The sequence below is a fragment of the Montipora capricornis genome, chromosome 3 (genome assembly GCF_036669925.1).
Source record: "Montipora capricornis isolate CH-2021 chromosome 3, ASM3666992v2, whole genome shotgun sequence".
NCBI classification, from domain to species: Eukaryota; Metazoa; Cnidaria; class Anthozoa; order Scleractinia; family Acroporidae; genus Montipora; species Montipora capricornis.
In genome coordinates, this window is record NC_090885.1 from 65112469 (window position 1) to 65137941 (window position 25473).

Here is a 25473-nt window from a genome sequence, read left to right on the forward strand (position 1 = left end):
AAGCTATTTGCAAGAGACGTTTGGCCGGGGACATTGTGTTGTGTTCTCTACTCCCACGGTACCTCTCTCCAACCAGGTGTATAAATGGATACTGGCGAAATGATGAGCCCTGCGTTGGACTAGCACCCCATCCAGGGGGGAGTAAAAAAAAATACTCCGACTCCTTAGTCGCTTCATCCCACAGAAACCGGGATAAGCTCCGGCTCTGATGGGCCACTTGGCTGGTAAACAAATTTTACTTTCCTAGCATTCGTTTTCCCTGATTTTTCCTTATTAAATACAAGGTGATTATTGATTTTTTTTTCGTGTTTATGGTGCGATAACGAACCTACATCAGTTGAATACTGTGATTTCCCAACCACTCCCATCCCTCCCTGGAGATCTTTACTGGCCTTCGCGTGAATGCCAGCAAAAACTAATTAAGCCGTTGTCAATAACTTGAGGGTCATTTTCGGCAAAACACCTTCCAAGGTGAGTCGAAAGTCCACTTCCGGTCACGGCCTCCCAAATACTCAGATGAAAATTACTGTTTGATGTAAATAGAGTCATCTTTATTTAAAACACGTGTTTCCTCTTTGCCGAGTTCTTTTGTTTGTTTTGTCAAAACATGACCATTAACAAAAAAAAAAAAAAAAAGAAAAAAAAACGGCATATACTGGAGGGTAATAATAGCACATGCCGATAATCAACCCATCATAATCCCCTGAAACAATGCATTAATCTAAGGAGAAGTTAAACGAGACGCAAAAATTTGAACACGCCCGAGAAACAATGCTCTAATTTCCTATCTGGGCGTACTTTATGGCAAAGTTTAAATTTTTGCCGACAAAGAGCCGCCGGAAGGAACAACTTTTAGGCAAGAAACACGGATGAAATACAGGTGCACTTTCCCGTCCGTCCAGCCCTGACTTTAGTTCTGACGACGAAATCGTAAAAATTTTGCACAATGTGGATCACCACGTTTTACTAAACCACGTGCAACGAAGGTGAACAGTAGGGATACTCTATATTTCAAGTGATCGATCTATCCAACAAGAGGCAAAGGTCCAGTGTCAACCTCCCGTCTACTCTGGCACGATTGCTGAATATCATTGTAAAAAATATACATTTTATTTAAGGCGAGTCTTTACTTCCTCTGGCATTCCTCATCCACAAACACGCAGGCTTATCAAGCAACGAGTCGGGGTGATGACCCGATGAAATTCTCCATCATACTTGCCGGGTCATGACACGTGAACTAATTTGTCGCTATTAAAGTGGTACTAAGATCAAAAAATCAAATGTTTTTTTCTTTGGATTTAAAAACTATGTTAACTTAACACTGAGCGACCTAGGTTTTAAGCCTTAATTTCAAAAAGACACTTCTTTTTTTTAACTGGAATTTTCCTATTTAATGGTCCGCCATTACTAATGTTAAAATCTTTATAGAGCTGGTCGAGGAGAAAATGACGTCAAAGACTCACTAGTTTAATAATGCAAAGCGTTTGTATGCGACTGAATTAATATGCAGCACGGGATTAAACGTGTGTTTTGCATACATAATAAACTGCGTTTCGTACACGCTGAAATTTTACGCTATTCAGCGAATGACGTCACTTTTCCCGAGATCTCACCCTCTGAGTTCCAGTCGGTAAGTTTTGAACGTGAGTAATGACGGACCGTGAAATCCAGAACTTACATTCAACGTAACAGCCTTTGGATAACAATTTTGCCAGGCAGGTTTTAAAATCTGAGGAAAAAAAGTACTTGATTTTTTGATCATAGTACTAATTTGAGCACCTGAATTATGCCCTTGCCAGCCTATGTAATATTGACAAAGGGGGGGGGGGAGGGGTGGGGGAAACCCATGAGGCCTTTTTTATAGCGAGAGTAGGCGACTACTGAATCAGACGGGAGATGATGACGACATAAGGTCAATTCCATATCCACGTGCGACAAGCACCGCAGTCTACTAATGAACCCTTTAAAGAAAAAAATGAAAAACAACGAGGGCGCCTCTCAAACGAAAACTTTGCAGAATTGACCTCTTTAGCTTGTGCATTTTGTTTTCCCATTTCATACCACGTGATTTTACCTAGGGAAATGTTCTTTTTTTTTCATAAGTTATGTGTACATATGCACGTGATAAGACGACATTTGAAAGAAACTTTTCCCTGGAGTTACATCACGTGGTCTGAAATGGGAAAACAAAATGCACAAGCTAAAGAGGTCTGGTCTATTTAACATGACGCCTTTATCAATCCACCTCCCCTACCCTCCCGTCATGGTGTGACTCAAGCAGAACCTCGTTCTCAGGGCTTTTTCTCCCTGTGAACGAGGTTGACTCAAGCATTTTTTTTGCTCTGCCTCAAATCAGTCCTCGATCGTTTGGCTCTTCCAGAATACGCGGCAACGAAGGTTCCAAACTAAAAGAATTTCCGACCCTTTCCATTTGTGAAGTCCAATCCATTAGAGATTACGTCCGCGTTTTCCAGAGGGTAGAGCAACTATCCAACAGTAGCAAGTGTCGCCCCTTTTAAAGCAGGCAGAGAAATAGCTCTAACTAGCCGATTTCGAGTTCCGCACTGTAAGTTACTGACCGAGTTTTTTCCGTTGATTTATCTTCTTGCACGCCATCTTGCGTGGCTCCAAAAATGACGATCGCATTACAAAGCTACGAGTTAGGTAAGACTAACGTTATCTAAACTGTGAAACTTTTATGAAGTTCTCAAAGATTAAAAAAAGTTCTCCAAGGGCGAAGTATTGGAAAACGTAGCTCTAAACAATCACGAAAGAAACTTGTTGTGGGGGCTTCATTGATGGATCATTCTGATACTATCGAAATAGTCAGACGTCTGTTACAAGATGTAACGTTTGAAGACCAACTCCAGAAACCGCTGCCACTATATTAGCATCACTGAAAAACAAAAGAAAAGTCACGTCAACGAAATGGTCAAAAGTGAGAATCAAAAAACGACTTTGCAAAGTTTCAACCTCTGTGATTTTCGAGAGATGTAATTACCTCTCGCCCCAGACTTCCAGGTCTTGAACATCAGCAACATCCACCATCTCCACGGTGCACTGACGGAAAGAAAGCGCTGATGAGGAGACCTAGGAACAAATTGAAGCCACTAAGCAAAGTAATCAAATGAAGGAAAATCAAATGTCAAGACAATCCCCTGAGGGAAAATATCAGTTTACCCTAGAAACAATGTTGCCAAAGAAAGTCGATAAAGGGGGGGGGGGGGGGGGGGTCCCCAACGAAGAAGAAAAACTTTCCAACTGTTGTTCATTGGTTTATGGCTGATTCGAACCCAGTCGTCTCTAATTCTGACACGCCATTGATGAAGGGGATTGTGGGAAGGATAAAGAAAGAGCCTCTTCTCTTTTGCCCTTCCCATTACATCCATAGGGCTTCCTCTGAGAGTCCCTTCTACGCGGATATAAGAGACGACTGAGAAAGTGTCAAGGTTTGTGGGGTTGATACAATAAGAAAAAAATGTTAAGGGTTTCCTTGAAGTGCTTCTTGATAGAGGAAAGAGCGGTGTTCTTAATGTTGTTGTCGGGGAGGGAGGGAGGGGGCCCGGGATTTAAATGAGGTACCTGCTTGTCACTGACCAACTCCCAGACAGCTATCCTCTGATCAACAGACGAGGAAACGATTAAACCATTTGTCAGAATCTTCACGCCTACAAAAGAAATCTAGACTTAGAGCGCTTTCCATTTGACAGAACTGACCGGCCAAACTGGGCATTTGGAAGGATTAACTCTACAACGCTTTCAAGTTAACAATCTTCCAAGACGATATACACTCCTCCAGAAGAATGCGAGGGATTATCATGCCAGTGTTCCTTCAAATTGTTACATTTTCTTTGCAAAATGACAGGCCTGGCCGGCCAGTTCTGACAAAAAGAAAGCGCCCTTACATTCTGGCGTTTGTATTCAACTGTAAGCGTCTCAAAACGCAGTAAATTGAGCTTATCCAGCTAAATCACAATCAAAGATGTTGTCAAGCTGTGATTAATATATCATACATGAAAGACGAGGAGGATTTGTAACACCCAAAAGGAACTTAGAAAACAGTGCCAGATGGGATTTGAACCCATCTTTGAAGGTCGTGAGTAACACAGGTACTACGGAACCTAGCCTAAGGAGCAAATGAGCCCAATCATTTTTACCTGTTACCGATGACGTATGAGCTGATGCGCAAGATGCCTCACGTGTTACGTCAACCTTGATGACGTCGTTGTCGAGGATAAAACTAAATTCTACGGCGTGAAGTGCGCTGTCATCTCCTCCGCTGACCATTAAATACTGTCGAGGAACTAAATAGACAATGCATTAACAACAACAACAACAACATGCAACTTCTATCGCAAGACCGAGGGTCAAACATGCAGTAAAGCAGTATTTGGCAATGTAACTTGCATTTAACAACCCTGGCCCGGGTTGCTTGAGGCGCGCTTAATATTAACCATGGTTAAAGACCACGAAAACTGGGAGATTTGTGTACTACCAGAAACCCATAAGAGTTGAAACGTGTAACGCGCGTTCACAGCTTCCGAATATTCAGTGCGAACTGATTGGTTGAATGTTTCAGTGATAAGTACCATATTTGGAAACCCCTCGCTCTTGTTGTTCCAAATATGGTACTTAGCAAATCGAATATTCAGAAGCTTGTTTCCCAGCGCACAAGGGGCCGTTACACGTTTCAACCCTTATGGGTTTCTGGTACTACTTAACCCACAGCGCTAGACTTGCTTCCAGGTACTCGACCCTGGTCGTGAACCTACGCCTAACAAACGGGAAGAGAAAACTAAGGGTACATTTTCTTGCAGACTATTCCCAGATAGGACCAGGCGGAACACTGATTCAGACCCCTCACTGAAGTTTCAAGCTCGCATATAGCCGAGAAAACGTTCTCTACAAATAAGATCAAAAGTTGGTTTTTGATAAGTGGGGATATCTACGGTTACCCGGAAAAAAACACCTCTCAGAGCAAAGACGCGAACTAACAAACCCACACTTATAAGAGCAAATAGAAGGAGAGAGCTCATAGCACTTGGCCAAATCGGCTCCCCTAGTTGATTTCTCTGAGAACTTTTATCGTTTTATCCGATATACTTTTGACACCTTCTTTTTACTCTGCTCCCGATAACAGAATGAACGGAAACCAAACAATAGGTTACCTTGCCGCACATTTGGAATATTTTGGTAATCGGAATCGGATCTAAATTATAGAATGCTCTGGTTCTCAGACCACTTGTTAATGTTTCGTAAAACTCATCACAACCATTTCTTTACTCCTAAAATGGAGAAGGTATAAACAGGAAAGCTTCATAAGAACGCACCATAACAAGAGCTAAACGGGGCCACCAGGGAGGGAGAAGTCCATTTTAGCAGTTAGCATATTCAAATTTCAATTACATATTTCAAGTTAAATGAAATTGAAGCGCAAGAGTTTATCCCAGATGTACACACAGGAAGCAGGCTATGGATAGCAAGAAAATTGAAATGGATTTCCGCTTGAGGCTCCAATTTCATTTTATCTCGCTATGATGGCGTCCTGATTTTTCCGTTGCGACGAATCCAAGCTCTTTTAGGACGCACTTTTTGGAAAAACTACAATATTGACCAGCGACCCTACTTTCCTCCTCCACTCCTCCGTCCATTCATTGTATTTTCAGCTTTAGTGATGTATCAGGGCGTTAAATGACCGGCTCATAGAGCGAGTTTCAATTGAGTGTCGTAAAACCAAAACCAAAGTAATTAATTTGGCCAATCAAAATGGACGGAGACAATCCAGTAAACCAATCAAAACTCGAAGTAATTACACATAGCCGACGAAAAGCGCGGGAAAATGTGCACGCGCGAGCCACGATTGGTTTGGGTTTCATCACTTCTGATTGGTTGAAAAAGTGGCGCGAGAACTTTGAACCAATCACTGAGTGAAGTAATGAAAAAACAAAGCAATTCGCTAATTACTTTCGACACTCAATTGAAAACCGCTCTAATAGACAATTACTCTGTCCAATTGGGGATCGAGTCCGTCATTTTGTCTCAGATTAGATTGCTCTGCCTTACCTTCCGTCTTGAGAAGCGATAATGCATTGATACCAGACTGATGTGCTTGAAAAACGTGGATGGGAAGGCCAAGAAAAAACCCCACCAGGGGTAGGCACGAGTGGCCGCTTTGCTTTTCAAATAATGTGATTAACATTTCATCATTAGAATCTTTTAAACTGCCTCTTTTTGACTCTTCAAAAGTTTCATTCAATAAAACATGTCCTCCGCACTGAACTCCATCTTCATTTTCGTCTTTCGTTTTTTGGTTTATTTCAGCATTTGACTCTTTGCAAGCGGTGTCGTGGCTAACAAAAGTATGTTGGGTCCAACTACTTTGAAAAATGTTTCCTTTCATGCTGTCATTAGCCATTAAATTATTCCCAGCACAAAAAGAAGTTGTCTTCTCGGAAGCCATATCAAACATTAAAGAAACGCCGCCATCTTGACAAACGCTGTGTTCATTTGATTGGAGAAACGCTTTTCCCTCTGCGACTGTACTCTTAATTACATCAGGATCGTTGCACTTAAAGTTGTAGCGGTCCATCACATAATTTAGCAACAAAGCAGTTATATCCCAACAATAAATTCTTCCTGCAGTGTCTCCCGCAAAAAGGATAACCAGAGGTCCGCTGCTCGCCAGAACTGTCAAGTGATTAACCGTGAGGACACAACGCCCAACGTACTTGGACTGAGCCAAAAGAAAGAATTTGTTTTCTTGTTCATCAAATGCGAAAACCCTAACAACAAAAAAACAAAGCAGTACAGATGATGTTGAAAGTACGAGGACCACCATAGTTAATGAAAGTATTTACAAGGGTTGTGTTCTATTGGGTGAAAACTGTTTTAGGTTGGTTTGTTAGAGCGGTTTTCAACTGAGTGTCGAAAGTAATTAGCGAATCGCTTTGGTTTTGCATTACTTCAATCAGTGGTTGGTTCAAAGTTTTCGCGCCACTTTTTCAACCAATCAGAAGTGAAACCAAAACCAATTGCGGCTCGCCCGTGCACATTTTCCCGCGCTTTGTGTCAGCTATAGCTACGTGTAATTACTTCGAGTATTAATAGGCCATTTCCAAGTTCATGTCTCCCTCATCTTCAAAGCGAGTCTAAGTGCGAAGTTTTTCTTATGAAAATTAGTTTTCATTCATGTGTAAAACAGAGCTAATTACCATCACAAAAACGTCGCACTTAGACTCGCTTTGAAGATGAGGGAGACATGAACTCGGAAATGGCCTATTGGTTTACTGGGTTGTCTCCGCCCTTTTTGATTGGCCAAAGTATTTACTTTGGTTTTGGTTTTACGACACTCGATTGAAACTCGCCCTAATTAACTTTTTTTCTAAACTGTACCCAACTTTGGTTGAAATGGTTAAAAACGACGGGTAGCGTTGGTACACTGATGTCGCGCGTATTTTCCCAGAATTTACTGCCTTTGTAGAAAACAGTGGCAAACGTGATCTATAGGCAACTTTCAAAAAGACCACAATACTCTTTGTTTGCTTTCCAAAATTTTGCATAAGCACTGTTTTTAGTTTCTCTTGAGACTTACAATGGTCCAAAGAAAAAATAAAAACAATGCTTATGCAAAATTTTGGAGGGCAAGCAAAGAGTATTATGGTCATTTTGAGAGTGGTCTATTGCAAGACGATCACAATCTTACATTTTCCCTTTCCTTCCTCATAAAGAATACTCTCGCAGGACACCCAAAGTGACCGTGCATAACTTTAACTTGTTGCCACAGTTTGTCTCAATGAAAGTCGGAAAATAACTCTGTCTAGTTATTGCAATAGCTGAATGTTGGTACCTCTATTTAGTGATTGTCTAGGTGGGGGCGAGTTGTCCGGTTGCTTGAATGAAAGTATAATGATTGGGCAAGATGTACTCTCACATAGACCTCACCTAACAAACCCATCGGAGCATGCTGCCATGACAAAGTACAGTGACTGACATCTGTCGATCAACTGCTCACACGAAGACTGACTTTTAAGCTTTGAAGCATTTAGTGATGTCACAGACATAAACCTAATCTCAGATAACGACAGTAGATCCGATTTCTTTCGCCGCCGCCGATGATTGCTGAAATGAAATGAATATTCCCCAAGAAAAACAATTGGACAGCACGTTGCTTTCTCGCCATGAAAATCATCACTGTTGACGTCTATCACTGAGAGGTCGACGCGCCAACATCTCAAAGATGCGCGTCCGCCACCAGAAAAGAGAAGATAGCCACCATTCTTGGAGTTTCCCCTACAAGGTGAAGCGTACTCGAGTGGGCGTTCAGCTACATTCAACGCTCGAACACTGGAGATGTGTCCATGTGCAGTAAACACTTCTGAGACCACACCAGTAATTCGGTTTGCTAAAAAAAGGTATTGCTAAGGAATCCTCTTTACAACATTTAATAAACAGTGTACCCAACGACATTAATGAGGCGATATGTACTTCAACTTGGACAAGATTAAAATAGAGACTGCCAGTCAGCGGTCTCCCCTCTGAACAGCTCAGGGTTTCTCAATGGGGCTGGTTGTATTTACATTCGTTTTCTTGCAGATATTTCAGTCAGATCTTTCAGCCGGCTAACAGTCTAAGCTTTCCCGTTTTCGGCCACATTCTTTCCTTTTCTGATAATCATTAGGTTTGACAAGCGTTTCTAGTTTATGACGTTGCCTTTGGTGGTGGCCTCCAATAGTCTAACCATGGATTACAAATTTTCCTGCCAGATCACTCTAAAGTTCCACCATCGAACAACCACAAGCACAATATAACAATTAATAGCAAAACACTTCAAACAAAGTCAATTAAGGGATACAAAGCATCAATTTGATATTAGTATCTTCACTTCCAGTGGCAAATACGTCAGTGATACCCCCTGAAATAAAAAAAAGACAACGAAATGTAAAATTGAGGACGATTACAATGCGATGCGCCTTACCCTGGCCACCTAACAAAGTTTTTTACATATTATCCGCCAATCAGGGTGTGCGAATTTGATTAACAGTCACTCCTCCTTGCAATGTTCGCACGGTTTTAAGTTGAACACCATTGCATGGGTTGTGGAGTCGACGTATTTACACCTAGTTGTCAAATGTAGAAGTTTGTTGGGTGGCCACGGTACGCGGGGCGTTACACTGTAGCAGGTGTGTAGAAAAAACACTCTCCTACGGCTTCTACTACCGGAGATTGTTACATTCAGTTTAGTTCGGGAATAGTCCTCACAGGTATACATTATAAAATTACTTATAACAACTGAACTAGTAAGTGCAAGGTCATAGCTTCTACTCCAGTAAATGTACTGAACTGTACAACAAACCTGACTCACTTAAACAAGCTCACTTCGTTGATTACTCAGCGTTTTTCTTCCACATGTTAATCCTCGACAAAATCAGTAAAATCATTTAATCACGCGCTAATTCTTATTATCCCTTCCTTTAATTGTCAATGACAGAAAATTAATATTGCTATAAACAATACGTCCGGTAATAATATAAGGAGTCGTGCAATTTCCGTTCATAAAGAGAAATCGGGAAATTTTCGAATATTCCCGAGTGAACATCGAAACAAAACATCTTTTTATGAATTTTACGACTGAAACATTTACCATTGTCTTCCCTACAATGGTAAGAATTTCTCATTCCGACAGCTTCAGTTCTAGAAACATGGAAGGAAAATTGTCACTTGAATGAAGTTCAATAGTCTAGCTTCCACGACTTGAGTCTTCAACGGAAAACAAGCCGGAATGGTAATCGAAAGGTTATGGGATCGACTTATTTTCGGAGCATTCGGATTTTCTACGAGGATTCTCGAATCATCATCGGAAACGAAACCCACCTCAACCTACCTTCTTGCCCCACAATGGTGTCTATGTAGCAAATGCAGGTTGCTTCGCGCCCATGAAAAGGGGGCTGAAACATAAAAGGGTATGAGCAAGATATTACGAACAAAGTTGGGTTGTTTGGTACAAACAATAGTTATCTCTCAAGACTTTTATAGACCTTATTCATAAATGGCGGCCAATTTATAATTCTTTTGTCGAAGTGCAAATTAGCCTACTAAGCCTCGATACCATACAGTGAATTGAAAAGAATTGTTGCTCTAAACTGAGGCTTGGTAGGCTAATTTGCACGTGGACAAAAGAATTATAAATGTGACCGCCATCTATGAATAAGGTCAATAATAGCATTAAAAGGAAGAAAACGGTATTACCTTCAACAGAGCTTTTCTGACATCACTGGGAAAGGAAATCTTGTGTATGTGAATTGTGGAATCTTTAATAAAGGAAAGCAACGCTCCAGAGACTGACATATTCTGAAAACACAACATACCATTGCCATAAATATAAAACATAAGCGGCGCATTCTTTCATGTGGAAATATCCTGTTAATATTTTGTCGGTTTAGGAATACACGAGTAAAGGATGAGTGCATGGATTATGCTTTTCTACAAGAACGGGCACCCCCCAAAAATAGCTCTTGCACATGATTGTGCAGGTAGTCTGAAGACGAGCCATTCATGCCGTATGAATGGCTAGTCTTCAGACCACTCGCTCAAGATCTGTTGTTTGCGGCAAACGTTCTTTGGTGCTCCTCACGTGTTCTTTGTGTGACAAATCCCAAGGACTTTACGTGGGAGGCGTTTGCGTGACTACTAAGAACACAGGCACAAAACGGATAGCGCGGACCTGACATTTCTACCGACAGCGCACAATTCTCCCAAGAGTGAACCACGTTCTCTAAAATACATCAATTCTGCTTGGAATGCTACTCCATTGTAACCGAAAAATGGAAGTGATTCCAATAGAACATGATTACGTAAAAGCCAACGCATAGGCTGAAGAGACTGCGCTAATGGCAAAGAATAAGCAATGAAATAGTTTTATTACCGAATGTTCTAAAGCTAGATCCCAGACTCTATGAGCTCCGCCGCATTTTACTCGCCACAAGATTTCATTTCTGCGCACGCTCCACAGTACAAAGTATGCCTATAAAGTGACGGAATAAAAAAGTCAAATTATAAACCTAGCAAAAGACACCCTAACTACTGATGCTTCGAGACAAAGTTAAAACACTTTCGCCCTTGTTTTCCTTCTATAGCAAAAATGGAGGCATTTGAGAAGTAGAAAGAATATACTGAGGATATAATAATCATAAACGAAGAAGCAAGACTCCATACAAACCCTTCCCATCAAAATTATACAAACTGCCGCGAAAATTAAAAGCGACAAGAGGATGTTTAAAATCATACGGTTAATGTTTCGACGAAATTTGAGTTAGACTGCGGTTTATACGAAAAATCTCGGCTCCAGAATTTCTAGAACTGAATTGCTCCTAGTAGATAAACGCTTCTCTCCTATGTAATTTCCCTGCCTTTTCAACACTGTTTTTCTCACAGAACAGCCCATTGGTACGATGATTGATCGAAATGGAAATGATTTTAACACTGCTATCTTAACCACCGGCTTAACGTTGTTTAAATATCAGTTTTTACCAATATTGTGCCTGCCTTGATGGGATGTGTTTTGCCCGATCGTGAATTCGCGATACTCGGGAAAAAAAAAGAGTCCTCCGTTGCAGAAGTCGAACCTACAACTTTCCAATTACTAGCTCAAAATGCGCAACCACTGAGCTGCTGCATAGGAGACTCGTGGAACTAGGCAATTATTCTAGGTTCCCAGACCCACTATACAGTGTTGCCTAGTTCCATGCCTCTATTTTTTCACCACGGACAATCTGCTTTGGATCACGTGGTCTGAGCCAGCCAGCCAGCCAGCCAGCAGTTCTTTTCGGTGACGCCAGCGAAAAGGATTGACGCGCAAGGCCTCGGAAATAGCCGTACAGGAATCCAGGGACTAGGCAATATACAGTGTACTTCTAGGATTGGAATTGTCAAAATAGAGCATTTTCGCTATTGTACCTGACTTATCTAGCGTTTTTCCTTTAATGTGAATGATAAGCAGGAATCCGTTTAAGTATCAATAGGGCCGTTTATACGAGAGAAAACAAGCCGCGGCTTACTCTGAACGCGGCTTACATAAGACGCGAACACCCCGTATAAATGGTACATACGTTCACGGCTTTCTCAAGCCGCGGCTTATCCTGGCCTGGGAGTTTATACTCGTATAGATAGTTCCTTTCGCGTATTATGTACGCTGCGGCCAGAATAAGCCGCGGCCCTAATGTTTGCATTAAACCTGTTTGTTTAAGGTGGAGTTTCAGTGGGTCAGATTCAACCATACTATTACCTTACATTTAGAGGTTTTTGCCGCCAAACTAAGATTTCATGAGAAACTTAAAAAGTTTGTTTTGAAGCTAAACTATCAAAAAGTTAAACCTCAGCCTTACAGCATGAAAACCAGCAATGATTAGATCTCCACTTTTCGTAAATAACAGCCGTTCTACCCAGTCAAAGCCTTTGAACACCTATAACAGACAAAAAGTGAGCACATAGAATTATTAAATGACAAATGACTTTTATTATTAGTTAATAACCATAAGCCAGTTGCTACCAGGGTTAAGCGAGGGTGTTTTTCAGCAACGTATGGCAACAGGAAGAGGAGAGTATTTCCCCTTCCAGGGAAGTAGTTTTCGCCCAAATTTGTTGTCTCGATAAGGGTTAAGCTACAAAGCGAAACAAATGTGGCTATGTCAAGACAAGTTAACAGGAACTCATCTCAACTCCTGTCCTTATATTCCTTACCATCTTAGTTGCAACAAACCTTGTTTCCACGGTTTTTCTCTTCATGTCGCGATTTACCGGCGATCTTTTCGCCCACAAGCGAACACCCAGTTCGCTGACATCTTAAGTCGTCTCGATAACGGGTTTGTTTGGTCTTCTTACATCCAGTTTTGTTCTATTTTAATCTCATTTCACTGCTGCTAAAATAGCGCTCATAATTGGGAGGATCATTTCAAGACTCTTTCCGCAATTTAAATGTGTGACTTTCATCTTCTGTAAAATCCATTCTCTACCTGTTTACCATGAACTCAAAAAGTGATCAGCTTCCTGTTATAGCTTTGTAGTTTGATTGGTAGAGCACTAGACTGGATGCTAAAATCCCATTCAAGTCGACTGAATTTCTCAGGCTTTCATTTCGCTGCTCCTAAAGTCGCGCTCATAACCCACATGCATGATCATAATTTTCAAGACTTAACTGACACCAACCCTAAATTTAGTGCATAGACCTAATCACTAATTATGAAACAACGAGCGCTGACGAAATCAGGGCAAGGAACACTTTCGTTCAGTCAGTCAACTGAAAGACTTAGTATTCAGAGTTAATAATGTTACCCACCCTCATACTACAAGTGTCAGAGAGCAGAAGCAACTTCCAGCACCTATATCTTCTAAAAATATTCACCATGCATTAACGAACAAGCCCACCTTTTTGCTGTCGACCACCTCCAACTTGTTGCTGTGGATTCTTAGTTGTCTGTACATTCCATCCCTACCAGCTGAATAAATGGCGTTGTTTTGACAACAAAGATGACTTACTCCTGCTTTGCCGTGAATCAGAGGAAGACAATGTGTCGGTGCAATCGGCTGAAAAACCAATCGGCTGAATTCTAAGGGGGAGTGGATATTGATAGCACGCGTTTTAGAAACATGCCTTTCGATTTATGGCAGCCCAAAGATAATGGCAAAAAGGCATTTTCCTTTGAAACAACACTGTAATGACCAGAACCAATTCATAGATGTTTTCGTCTGAACCTGCCAATCAATTTGTCTTTCTCTCAACTCTTATGATCCTGCAATTGTGACCAACCGTCTCTCTGTCATTCCTTTGGCCTGTCTGTCTTTCTGCCCCTCATTTCATTCTCTTGTTTAACCTATGAATACTGTGCCTGTTATGCAAACTGTTTTGATGACTTATTGACCAGCCCGTTATTCCACAACTCTCTTACTTTGGAAGCTAAATGACAGCACTTTACTTGCTTTGCACTGCTTCTCGTTTTCTAAATATTACAAAAACGCAACCCCAAGACCCAGGATTTTCAAAAGGAATGCAAGTACGCGGTGAGATTCAAACAGTTAGTCGAGAAAGCACCAGGGGCATTATCCTCAAGTATTTTTTTTTTAATTTGCGCCTCTTAGAACAGAATGCATTTTCAGGATTTCGGAACAAAATTCGTTCGCTTTTACACGAAAAAAGCTTGGCCGATCCAAGGTTTGTGTTCTGTGGGGCAGGTTTTTAAAGTCATTCCAAAAAAAATTGGGGGGTAATTTTGCAATCAAATTAGCGGTAAATTCACGTGAAATACGTAGCCGCGGGTTCTTACTGAAAATCATAAAGACATGTGAAGAGAATTGGAAAACCTCATACACAGAATCACCTTTTGACTTGGTAAGTCACCGTTTTCGGGATGAAACAAGTGTAATGATCCTTTTCTATCGCCACATACAACTACAAAAGACTTGACAGTCCAGACATCTTCACCAACACTCTGTTCTGTGTAAGGGTTCGGAAGGACCACTACAGCTGATGCCCAACGCTGCTTAGACGGCGGTAGGACAAATGAACACAGAGCAGAGACCTCAAATACAGGGTCTCGGTCATGACATACTAAAACGTTCCACCAAGTGATTTGTCCATCCGGTCCGCAAGAGAAGAGGTGACGCCGCGTAAAATCCTGGTTGCTACTCCAAAGTAAGTTGTGAACTTTGCCAGAGTAAGCATCAAGTTCTTTGCAAGGGTGATGGAAATCTGTCCAAAGAGAGAGTTGAAATAATGAGATTCTCAACAGTAAGCCCCTTACATGAAAAATTCTCCTCATTTAAGAACCTCAATTCAAATGTTTCCATGACAAACCCTAAGAAGTGAAAACTACCGGCAAGCTCCAAAGAGTTACTAGGGCAAATTTCCCTTAACTTAAAAATAAATCAGTTGTTTAATTTCTCTAAACGATTAACTTCCACATGAACTACATCATGTAAAAACAAAATAATGAAGTAGTTCAACATCTTCCCATGGTCAATCTTTTGCCGAGACTTACAGTATGACATTGTTAATGTTCTTTGAAAATTGAAAAGAAATGGGGTGAGTGAGACTGCCAACTTTGTCTATAAGGAGGGGGAACTTAAGAAAAAGCATAAAGTTCGATAAACCAGCTATCGCTAAGGCCAATTTTGCTTTCTGTTACTCACTCTACGGTACGGTATGGAACAGACGGGGATGCTCGTCGGAAATTTTAAATTTAACCCCTAAAGGAGACCATCTGGGCGTAAAAGTCTGGGTTACCCCCAGCATTTCGCCGGTACCCATTTATACACCTGGGTGGAGAGAGGCACCGTGGGAGTAAAGTGTCTTGCCCAAGAACACAACACAATGTCCCCAGCCAGGACCCGAACCTGGACCACTTGATCCAGAGTCGAGCACACTGACCATGAGGCCACCGCGCCTCCCATCTGGGCGTGGCTCAAGCTTTTTGTGACCCCTAAAGGAGACCAATCTGGGCGTAGCTTAAGCAAATTTTGACCTTGGCAGCTTAAAATATTGGCGCTTTGCCCGGAACACCCTAAGCGAGACCAAAATCCAAAATTTACACCCCTAAGCGAGACGACGAGCATCCCCGTCTGTTTCATATGGGAGTCCCCCTCTCCCCGGGGAGTTTGTCTCCTCGCCCTATTTTTCACGTGACAAAAACATCGAAATCCTGTTACTCGGTCCTTGCCCCTCTAAAATATCACGGAAACGCTTTTTACGAAGGCCAACACAGAGACTAAAAGGCACTGAACTATTTCAAAAGAGAAAACAAATTTTGATTAGGAACCAAAAACTGACCAACTGATTGAAATTCCACAGGGCCCGGTTGTTCGAAAGCCGATTAACCTAATCCAGGGGGGAGTAGAAATACTCCTAGTCGCTTCATGCTAAGGAAACCGGAGATAAGTGCTGGCCTGATGAGCCTTCTGGCTCGTAAGCAGAGACTTTTACGCCCAGATGGTCTCCTTTAGGGGTTAAATTTAAAATTTCCGACGAGCATGCCCGTCTGTTCCATATGGGAATCCCCCTCCCCCTCGGGGACTGTTACTACCGTAGAGTGAGTAACAGAAAGCAAAATTGGCCTTAGCGATAGCTGGTTTATCGAACTTTATGCTTTTTCTTAAGTTCCCCCTCCTTATAGACAAAGTTGGGGTAACAGTCCTTTCTGGGGGCAACCAGATAGTTAACAATTTCATCCATTTGCTCCCACAAAGGACTGGAACTCACCCAGAAATCATTACAAACCAAATTAGCAAAACAGGCAAGTGCGTGGGACAACGAAAGACAGACTTTAACCAGTAAATTTTTTGTTTAATCATACTTTATAGATGATAAGTACAGTACAATGTAAGGGATACATTTATCAGAGTATTCAAGCTATGGGATTTAACGATGCAACTGAATGCAAACTGCACTCAAGTTTGCCGCTATCTTTTACTCAGCATACACGCTCAAAGCATGACATGGTGGAACACAATTACAACACCGTGTGCAGTAGAGACAGACTGAAACAATATGTGCAAACCCGTCCTCGGAGAAAAAAGGGGCAGTCAGTCGGGCAGGAGAATCAGAAAGGCAATGAAAGTTTTCAAGAATGGGTGAAAGAGGGGCTCTTTCACCCGTCCTTGAAAACTTTCGTTGCCTTCTCTCCTGCCCAGACTGACTGCTCCTGGGTCTCCGAGGATGGTGCAAACCAAACACAAATACATGTACTTATGTACCCATCTTTGAAGTTTCAATTTGTGAGTAGAATAAACATAAAATGTAGGTCTACCATTCCTGGCAACCTCAAATACTGTACATCCAAAAAAGCAAGTACTTAGATGCACAAGGACTTTGATAACCATCAAGAAGGCCCCCCCCCCCCTTGTAACAAATGCTTGGATTTTTAAAGGAACACTTCTTCTTGGACATCCAATTTATGTTGGTGCACAACTAATAGCTAAAGGTCTCTAAGCTTACCAGTATCTTGGAGTTTTATTTTGCCCTGTAAATTCCCAAAAGCAATGATCTTGTGGCAAGGAGACAAAGCAAAAACACTGTAAGAGGAGTATGCTGCATCTTTGAGCAACAAAGTCCAATGGTCCTTGAGATTCAAGGCATTATTTGCGGTTGAACATGAATCATCCTGCTCTACAGTCACATTTGCGTTCATTAGCCAACCAAACTTGTATAAACACCTATGTAAAATACATTAGATTTTTGATGATCATGAAGAGCTGGTGATGATAAAAAATCTTAAGTAAAAAGAGTAAGTGGGTAGGGGACAAGTTGTGCATATCACAGGATAGGAATAGCGCCCACCCCTGCTGTAAGGTACGGTAGACGCTAAAGGAAAAAAGAGCCTTTGGGTTGCCTTTGACTGCAGTCGGTCTACTTGGATGGGTAGACTTAACTGATCAGAGTGTAATGTGAAGTGCTAAGTTGCTACCTCATATGAACCATGTGAGCATTAGCCCTACTGATGGAAATGGGCCCACACAAGGACAGAGAAAAACTCTGACCAGGGTGGGAATTGAACCCACAACCTTCTTGGGTGGGTAGGTTGAACATAATCAGCAGATTCTGATCTTGGTGATTACGAATCTTCCAAGATTTCCCAAAAAAGCAGAATGCCACTGTAATGCTAAATGAAGTCTCTTATCCCTACTCTGCTTTAATTGTGGCAAGTTTAATATTAATCTAAGATTTTTCCTTGCAAACTGGCGATAAGAAAATAAAGAAAAAAAGACAAAAATTAATAAAGAAATGTTTTGGCCAGATCCTGTTATTGTTAAGGTATCTTGTGTGCTTAGACCTAACACTCACAAGTCTCCTTGGAGTCCCTTTTCAAAACTATATCATGGTTTAGTCTTTTAAGATTAGTTAAAAGCTTTTCTAGTCTTGATAACCTGAATTCCCCCTATGTAAATGGTTAAAGAACCTATCTGTGCTCTAGAATGCTATATATGTGATGTAGCATATTATTTTAAACAGATCAAAGGAAAAAAAAACCTCACCCTTCATTTGTCATAACCAACAAATTGGTCTGGTCGAGAAGGCAGACAAATCTTGGATAGTCATCTTTTTTAGAATTTAGTGGGCTGCTTTTGCTACGATTTGAGTTATTTAAAGATGGCAAGCAAACTTCCTTGGCAGCCTTTCTACTGCCAACATCAGGACTGCACAGGGGCCATAGTCTAATGCTCCCATCTCCACCACCAGTAGCAATGAGATCTTCCGTTTGATTGACAGCTAGACTCCAGATGTTACGACCTGAAATGTGTTCAACCAAGTTTACTTATAAAATAATTAATGACATAATAGTTTCAACCCAAGAATCTTAAGCTTGATAGAGTTTATCACGGCACTAGATTACATGTACAGCTAGAGCTTCATTATGCAGTACAGGGCCATAAGCATGTTAATGCGGGTGTCTTGAAAACAAAGACCCCCTATGACCCCCTAAGACCCTAAGACTTTAAAATGAAGAAAGTAACCCAAAATCCTCAATTTGGCTAACCCTAGGCCTAAAGTTGGGTTTTAGGCCTAGGGCTAGCCAAAATGAGGGTTTTGGGTTACTTTTCTTCATTTTTGAGTCCTAGGGTCTTAGGGGGTCTTATGGGTCTTTGTTTTCAAGACACCCATGTTAATGCAGTACAAAGTCATACACATAGTATGTGCACTATGATTGGTCAATTAAGTTGGTTGCAATCTACAGCATGGCCTGCTTGACTTGAATATGTGGTTTCCCCACACAATTTGGTTACTAAAAGATATTATCATAGTAACCCACTTTCCTGGGTCATCCAGTAAATTACAGCTCCTATTTTTGTGTATCATAATTATTGTTTCCTAAGCCAATCACAAGAGCAGTTGTAATAGCCTCATCCTGTCCCAAAACATAAGCTGTAACGGTTGATAGCAGTATGGTCCTCAAAGTTGGTTAGTGAGAGGAACCAATGTACATGAAAGTACGTGCAATGATGAGATGTACACAAATCTATTGTTGTAAGCAACCATCTTTTTACCCACTAACTCCTGGGAGTAAGACTTAACCGATTTTAATCTCTAACACCAGATGGTTTTAGGGGCATCATGGAGCATCATGGGACACCTGAGGACTGAATGGGTTAACCTCGTTTATTTCAAATTTCAAACAATGGATTGCAAGAAAGTGGCTATACCTGTATGCCCTTTGTAAACCTTGACAATATTTCCTTCATAGTCCCAGACATTACACACCAAATCTTCTCCAATACTAACAAAGCCTGATTTCAAAAGCTTGGCATCCCAAACACGAGCGGAATGACCATACAGCACTGTCTGTAGCTCAACAAGGCCATTTGAGTCAAAAGTCTGCATGTTTGAAATTGTCCATAGTCGTATGCTTCTGTCATCTGAAACAGAACTTAAGAGTGTTCCTTGTTTGTTGAAATTTATAGCGAATATGACACCTTCATGGCCTGTGAGTCTCTGCACAACAGAAGTCTTGTTATGCTCATCTTTTTTGCCTTGCACTTTCCACAAGAGAATTTGATTGAATACAGTCCCAGATGCAAGGAATAAATTATCTAAATATGATCCAAAAAACTTGGCAGAATATCTTTTCCATAAAATTTAGTATCTGTTAAGGAAATCCAATTATGTAATGAAGGACATTAACTGAGAAAAAAAAAAGAAAACTAATCAATAGTTTCAGTGACATGCACACTTTCTTAATAACCATCCAACTTGCACAGGAAGTCCCATATTAGGCTTATTTGAGGTAATGTTTTGAGCAATGGAAACTCCTGGGTTTTGTTAGCTTAAGAAAAAGCTCTTTTGATACAAACAGCAAAAACATTAAAGTTACTGTATCAACAAAATTGTGTTTTTAAGCTATGTATTGACAAAGGCATTTGGGTGTGATACAGTGAAATCCCAATTTCCTAACTGCAGATGAATCAGAGAAAGATGAATTTTCAGGGTTATTTCCATATTATCGTAGATACTTAATCAAGGAATGAGCTATGTCCCTGTAATGAGCTAAAATTAGTAAACAATAATTTGCAGCTCTGAGGGCACTGCATCATACCTGCAGTACAAAGGTTAAAAACTTGTTGCTGAGCAAGTTGAAACTTTTACTTGTGCACTCTGAACCAATCAAAACTTCCTTGCTGAACAAGTTGAAACTTTTTATTTTGCACTCTGAACAAATCATAACATATTTATAATCTTACAGTATCTTCATTTTTTCCCTGCTCTAATTAAAACTTCATCGTTGCCAAGCAGAAACTTGATATTATTTTGTACATTTTAAAATTAGCTTTTAAAACAAAGGAAAACCATGCATGGGTCTTTTTGCAGTTTATTTCTGCCTTTAAGGCCATGTGAGTCATCATTTGGGCTGTCATGCAGTGGACTAAAAACATTGCATTACAATGCACAACAGATGTTTGACGCTCACCAAACTTTTCACCCCGATCCTCTTTTGTCTTGTAAGTCATTTAAGTAGGCCATTGTTGGTCACTGTAGCTCATCGTAGGTCATTCCTTGTTTTAGTATCTATGCTTCCATAATTATATACTTTCCAGTTCGTATGCTCAAGAATAGTAGTTTCCAGAAGGACTTTCAAATGCTTTACCACAATTATGGATGGCTATAACTGAATCTTGGCAAATAAAAAAACAAAACTAAGGATACAATATACAAGACTCTTCACACTGTGCAATGAGCCGTTTCTTGTTTTTCTGCCACTCCCAACACCAAACAGCATTATGAGCTGTTGCTATAGCAACATGCATTGGAACATCCCTTTTATCGTACAGCCAATGAGCATCCCAGATCAGATCAGGGAGGTCGATAACATCTGTTGCAGCACTAATGCTATAAATAAAAACAAAAAGTGTTAAGGACGGTGCCCACTGTTACTATCATGCACATAATTATGTTCTGTGCATCTCAAGATATTGGGGTTTCCTGTAGGTGGTGCTTACTAATACAAGGGTATTTTTACACAGTTTAAAACTATGTGGAGAAAGCAGAACTTAGCAAGTGCTCTTGGTATCCAAGAAGAAAATTGGTGGTGCCGGTAACCACCCATTTTTCAGAGATAATTAAGCTTCAGTTTGGAAAAGAACACCATACATTGCTTTGCACTCTAAAGCTTTTTACAAATATTGTTGATTATAATTATCTTTGAAAAATGCGTGGTCACCCCCAATTTTCTTTTTGGATTTAAATAACACTTGTTGAGATCTGCTTTTTCCGCATAGTCAGTAAAATTTGCAAAAATACCTTTGAATTAGTACGCACCGTCCTTAATATACAGGAGATTTATTAAGATTTTACTCAGGATCTCATCAGGGTTTTACCACTGAGCATTTTCTCATGCTTTTGATTAAATAACAGGTGTAGTTAACACGAAAACACTTTGGCATACATGTGTAGTCATGTAATAATAATAACAATAATAATGATAACAATAATAATGATAATGATGATGATGATGATGATCATAATAATAATAATAGAATTTTAATTTCAAACGATAAAGCTAGTTTAAAGCTGAATAGCTTGTGGGGTCGTACACAAATGAAATGAAATCAAATCAAATTAATACATGTACAGCTGTATAACAAATCATTTTGGTTTTTGACTAGAGGGGAAAAGCAGAGTACCCGGAGAAAAACCTCTTGGAGCACAGAAGAGAACCAACAAACTCAACCCACACAATTATGACGCCGGATCTGGGAATCAAACCTGGGCCACATTGGTGGGAGGCAAGTGTTCTCACCACTGGGACATCCCTGCTCATGTACACTACAACAGAATTTGCCCAGGGCCAAGGCTAATGAATTCCCGTATTACTTAAGCCTACAAAACTAACATAATGCTGCCATTGATATTTAATATTTGTAATTTCTCAGCCCTGAAGTTGAAAACAATTGGCATACACCACATTAAAAAACGTCCACAGTTATTGACAGACAGTAACACAAGCACCGGTACTAAGGATTTGTTTTTGAGAGAGACCAAAATGGGTGACAAAGCCCCTTTATATTAAATAGGCCATATTCGTATTCTCACGTATTGCAGTGGAAAGGAGAGGCTGATGCGGGGAATCTTTTCAGATGCAAATAATTGGGTATTTCTGAAGGGCAGTGGTGGTGTCCAAAACAGCAGGACATACAACCGTACTTGGGACTAATGAAAGCTGACCATACCTTTTATCATTTCCTTCCAAGCGAACAATTCTGATAACCTTTTGTCCAAAAATTACCACAAGGTTTTTGTGTTTTTCTTCAACTGTATTTTAAAAGACACACATTACCAAGTTATTAAGATACCAGTAGTTATAGGTATAAAAGTAAAACAATAAAGCTAACTGCACTCAAAGCTATTGAGATCAAACATAGCAGTTTTGGAGCAAAAACCCCAGGAGGTTCCCCCTTCAGTCAAAATCACACAGGGACCAACTTTTTTTGTGGTAGGTTGAGTCATGTGACTGCTGAAAAAAGTGGTGTCATGCAGTGAAGCCACCAGAAGGAGAGGACAGGAAAGGAGAGCTCTCGCATTCCCAACTTTCTATTGCTTCACCGATTGCTGTCTGGTTGCAAGATTTTCCCTGCAATGAAAAACTGGAGATGGACAACTTGTGATTTTTTAATAATTCTTTCCCCACCTCTGATTCCATGTATCCTTGATTTTGGTAAAACGTTTTTGTTATCTAACAGAGTGCCATTTGTTGTTGAGTGTAATTCAAGGTATGGCCCATTTCCTACAGAAAAGGAAAAAAAGTGCAGTTGTCATTTTACCACTTCATTACCATGAACTAAGTTGATCTCTTTGAAAAATTCCAATCAAGCTAATTAAGATTACTGAAAATTTATCTGGTAACTACATGTATTTCTGTGAGCCACAGGAAAAAAGCCTGTTGTCAAGAAGCACACCCTCCCCACTCCCATTATAATCATGACTTTCACTCCCTGACAGGTGGAGTGGAGAATCAGACCTTTGCCTATGAATAGGATGAAGAATTTTGAACTAGAAAAGTCAGATTTTTCTGGATGTCTCATTTTGTCTAATACTCAAGCCACCCAATTCATATGGAGGAATTTAATTAAAGTGATGTTTGCACATGACTTGACAGAATTTTTAATTAAAGATATCTACTCAAGATAAAATTAATAGTATTTAAATATACAGCCATGTAAGCTCAACATAGTCAGTTTTGATCCAGGGCATCAGTTTCTTTGTCTTAGCAGTCAACCAAGCAAAAGTAATACAAAAGAAGAGAGGTCTTTTCTAGCAGAAGGAAGTGCTTTGGGGCTGGACAATCTGCAAGCCAGCGAGCCATGCAAGCCACATGAATTTTGCATTTAAGTCTAAGCACCCATTTTAAAACAGTTAGCTTTCAATAACTGTGTGACTCGCATGTTGGCTTGCATGGCTTGCAGCCATGGCTCGCATGACTCGCATGGCTCGCTTAGTAGCTTGCACATTGTCCTAACTTAAGTGCCTTAATTTTTAACCCATTCACCCCTAAACCGGCCATACTTAGTATTTTACTCTGTCTAATGCCAGATGATTTTACTCATCAATGGGGAACCCCCAGGAGTCAATGGGTTAACCTGCTAAAATCAGTGATAAGGACTGGTTGCTAAAATTAGTGCTCTGATTTAAGCATTAAAACTGTTGCTTTGTAGCAGCAGGCTCAGTTGGCCAGTGCGCGGCTTTCAGAGCGAGTTCCCCGGTTTGATCTTCGGTGACTTAAACGTCTGTTTCGACTTTCCTCTGATCCGTGTAGCTATAGCTTTAAATACCCTTAAAACGGAGCACTGACAGAGGGAAGGCGGTAAAGGGTGCACCGTCGGCTTCTATTGATACCAGCCTCGTAGTTGAAGGAACTACCAACGTTAAATAAAGTTACTTTACCTTTTTACCTTTACACCAAGATAAAATAACCCGAATCAAATGCATTTGGGTGATAAGTCCAGGACTTCAGGCAATAAAGATAAACGATCATACAGTAATTTGAGTATCCTAAGCATTCATAAAAGCTAACCTTAGGCCTAAAAACTTTTGTTTAGGCCTAATCAGGCCTAAGGTTAGCTTTTATGAATGTTTAGGATACTTTCTGTATTGGTAAAACAATGACCTGTGACCTGTGTTTTGTACCTGCCGTATACAAATCCTTATGTTTATTTCCCAGAGCCTTGAGATGATACCTTTTGTTTAGGACTCAATTTTAATATATCGAAATTGGTCTATTTCGAAGATACAGATTATGTCCAGAGATCTATGCACATAATTAGATGTGAGCGAATTTTAATAAGCGTCACGAAGTGTCCCCTTGCTCTTTTTCCCAACTTCAACATCACTTTGTCTCGGAACACAGTCAAGAGGCCTTTTGCAACTAACGATCACATGGTACAAAATCCGCCACGCTGGAGGGCAAGCTCATTATTATTCCCCCACTGGGACATTAAAACAAAGGCAAGTCAAGCTTGACTGGTTCAGGTCTCTTTATTTAATGTCCCAGTGGGGGAATAATAATGAGCTCGCCCTCCAGCATGGCAGATTTTGTACCATGTGATCGGTAGTTGCAAAAGGCCTTTTAACGTCACAAAGTGTCCTCCAAATGCTGCTTTTCAAGTAAGGATAAACAGCTGCATTTACCCTATTAGGCTAAAAATAACGCTAAGCATTACCCTAACCTTATTCTTTGAAATAGGTAGCAAAGGCTTAGACTTAATGGATGTCAAAATTGGGCGTGAATCTAATTGCGTGCATCTCTGGACATAGGAGCCTCGTGGATCCACAGCTACTTTGACAATGTTATGGCGAAATTCATGATCAATAACAGGACAGACGAATGAAAAGCCGACATCAAATTAATTTTGTTAATTCGAGGTCAGAGACCATAAGAGAATTCACTCTCACCTGAAAAAAGTAGATCTGATCCTAAAAACTCAGTACTTGTCACTGGAGAAGTAAGATAGTTCTTTTCCCATTTCCAGGGAAAGGAAGTTGTCATTATGCGGCCAGTTAAAGGAAAGAAAACCAAGAAATCTCTATTTACAACACTTTAGCCATCTTGGATAGTACTGTACTTTCCAGTTTTCTCACGGCCAGCATGGCCAATTACAGCCCTTGTCCGCAGGTCCCCCACCCAATCTCTTCTCCAAATCAACTATTATCGTTAACTCGTAATTTTTTTGCTTGGAATTAACTATTATCGTTATCATGTGTACAATCCAACTAATAATATGCTTGTATAAAAGTTCTTATCCGAACGCGGCTCCGGGCTCTTTCATCGTTATTTGGCCAGCGATTTCGACTTCCTTTGTTCGAAGGGCTTAATTTCCTTATCATGCATGGTGCATGTATAACACCAGACATTTCACAACGAACTTGATCTTCATTTTGTGCTCACCCTGCAAGCAGTAGCCTCCCACGCAGACACTCACGTTCGTGAAGGAGGAACGCGT

General features: G+C 40.6%; 1 protein-coding gene across 3 annotated transcripts; it reads right to left on the minus strand.

Moving 5' to 3' along the window:
- Positions 1-17: 17 nt before the first annotated feature.
- On the minus strand, positions 18-25473 carry LOC138043734 (tRNA (34-2'-O)-methyltransferase regulator WDR6-like). Of its 3 annotated transcripts, none has more exons than XM_068890144.1 (20): positions 24926-25473; positions 22665-22760; positions 22207-22288; positions 20684-20866; positions 19186-19604; positions 18019-18274; positions 16982-17199; positions 14370-14740; positions 13420-13578; positions 12381-12458; positions 10922-11020; positions 10246-10347; positions 9881-9944; positions 8852-8911; positions 7942-8401; positions 6064-6782; positions 4158-4304; positions 3583-3668; positions 3002-3090; positions 18-2896 (listed from the first exon to the last, which is right to left on the minus strand). In XM_068890144.1, the coding sequence occupies exons 1-20, from the start codon at positions 25017-25019 to the stop codon at positions 2827-2829; spliced, it is 3852 nt and encodes a 1283-aa protein (XP_068746245.1). In that variant the 5' UTR covers positions 25020-25473; the 3' UTR covers positions 18-2826. The 3 variants fall into 3 exon arrangements, with proteins under 3 accessions (XP_068746245.1, XP_068746246.1, XP_068746247.1); XM_068890145.1 differs by having other exon boundaries at positions 3009-3090; positions 24926-25456; XM_068890146.1 differs by having other exon boundaries at positions 2974-3090; positions 24926-25456.

Coding starts and splice junctions, on each gene's coding strand:
- LOC138043734 (XM_068890144.1), bottom strand. CDS start 25,019: ATGACAACTTCCTTTCCCTGGAAATGGGAAAAGAACTATCTTACTTCT. Junction 6,783..7,941: donor TGCTCCGATGGGTTTGTTAG/GTGAGGTCTATG, acceptor TTTTGTTGTTAG/GGTTTTCGCATTTGATGAAC. Junction 3,669..4,157: donor TCATACGTCATCGGTAACAG/GTAAAAATGATT, acceptor TTTCTTTTGTAG/GCGTGAAGATTCTGACAAAT.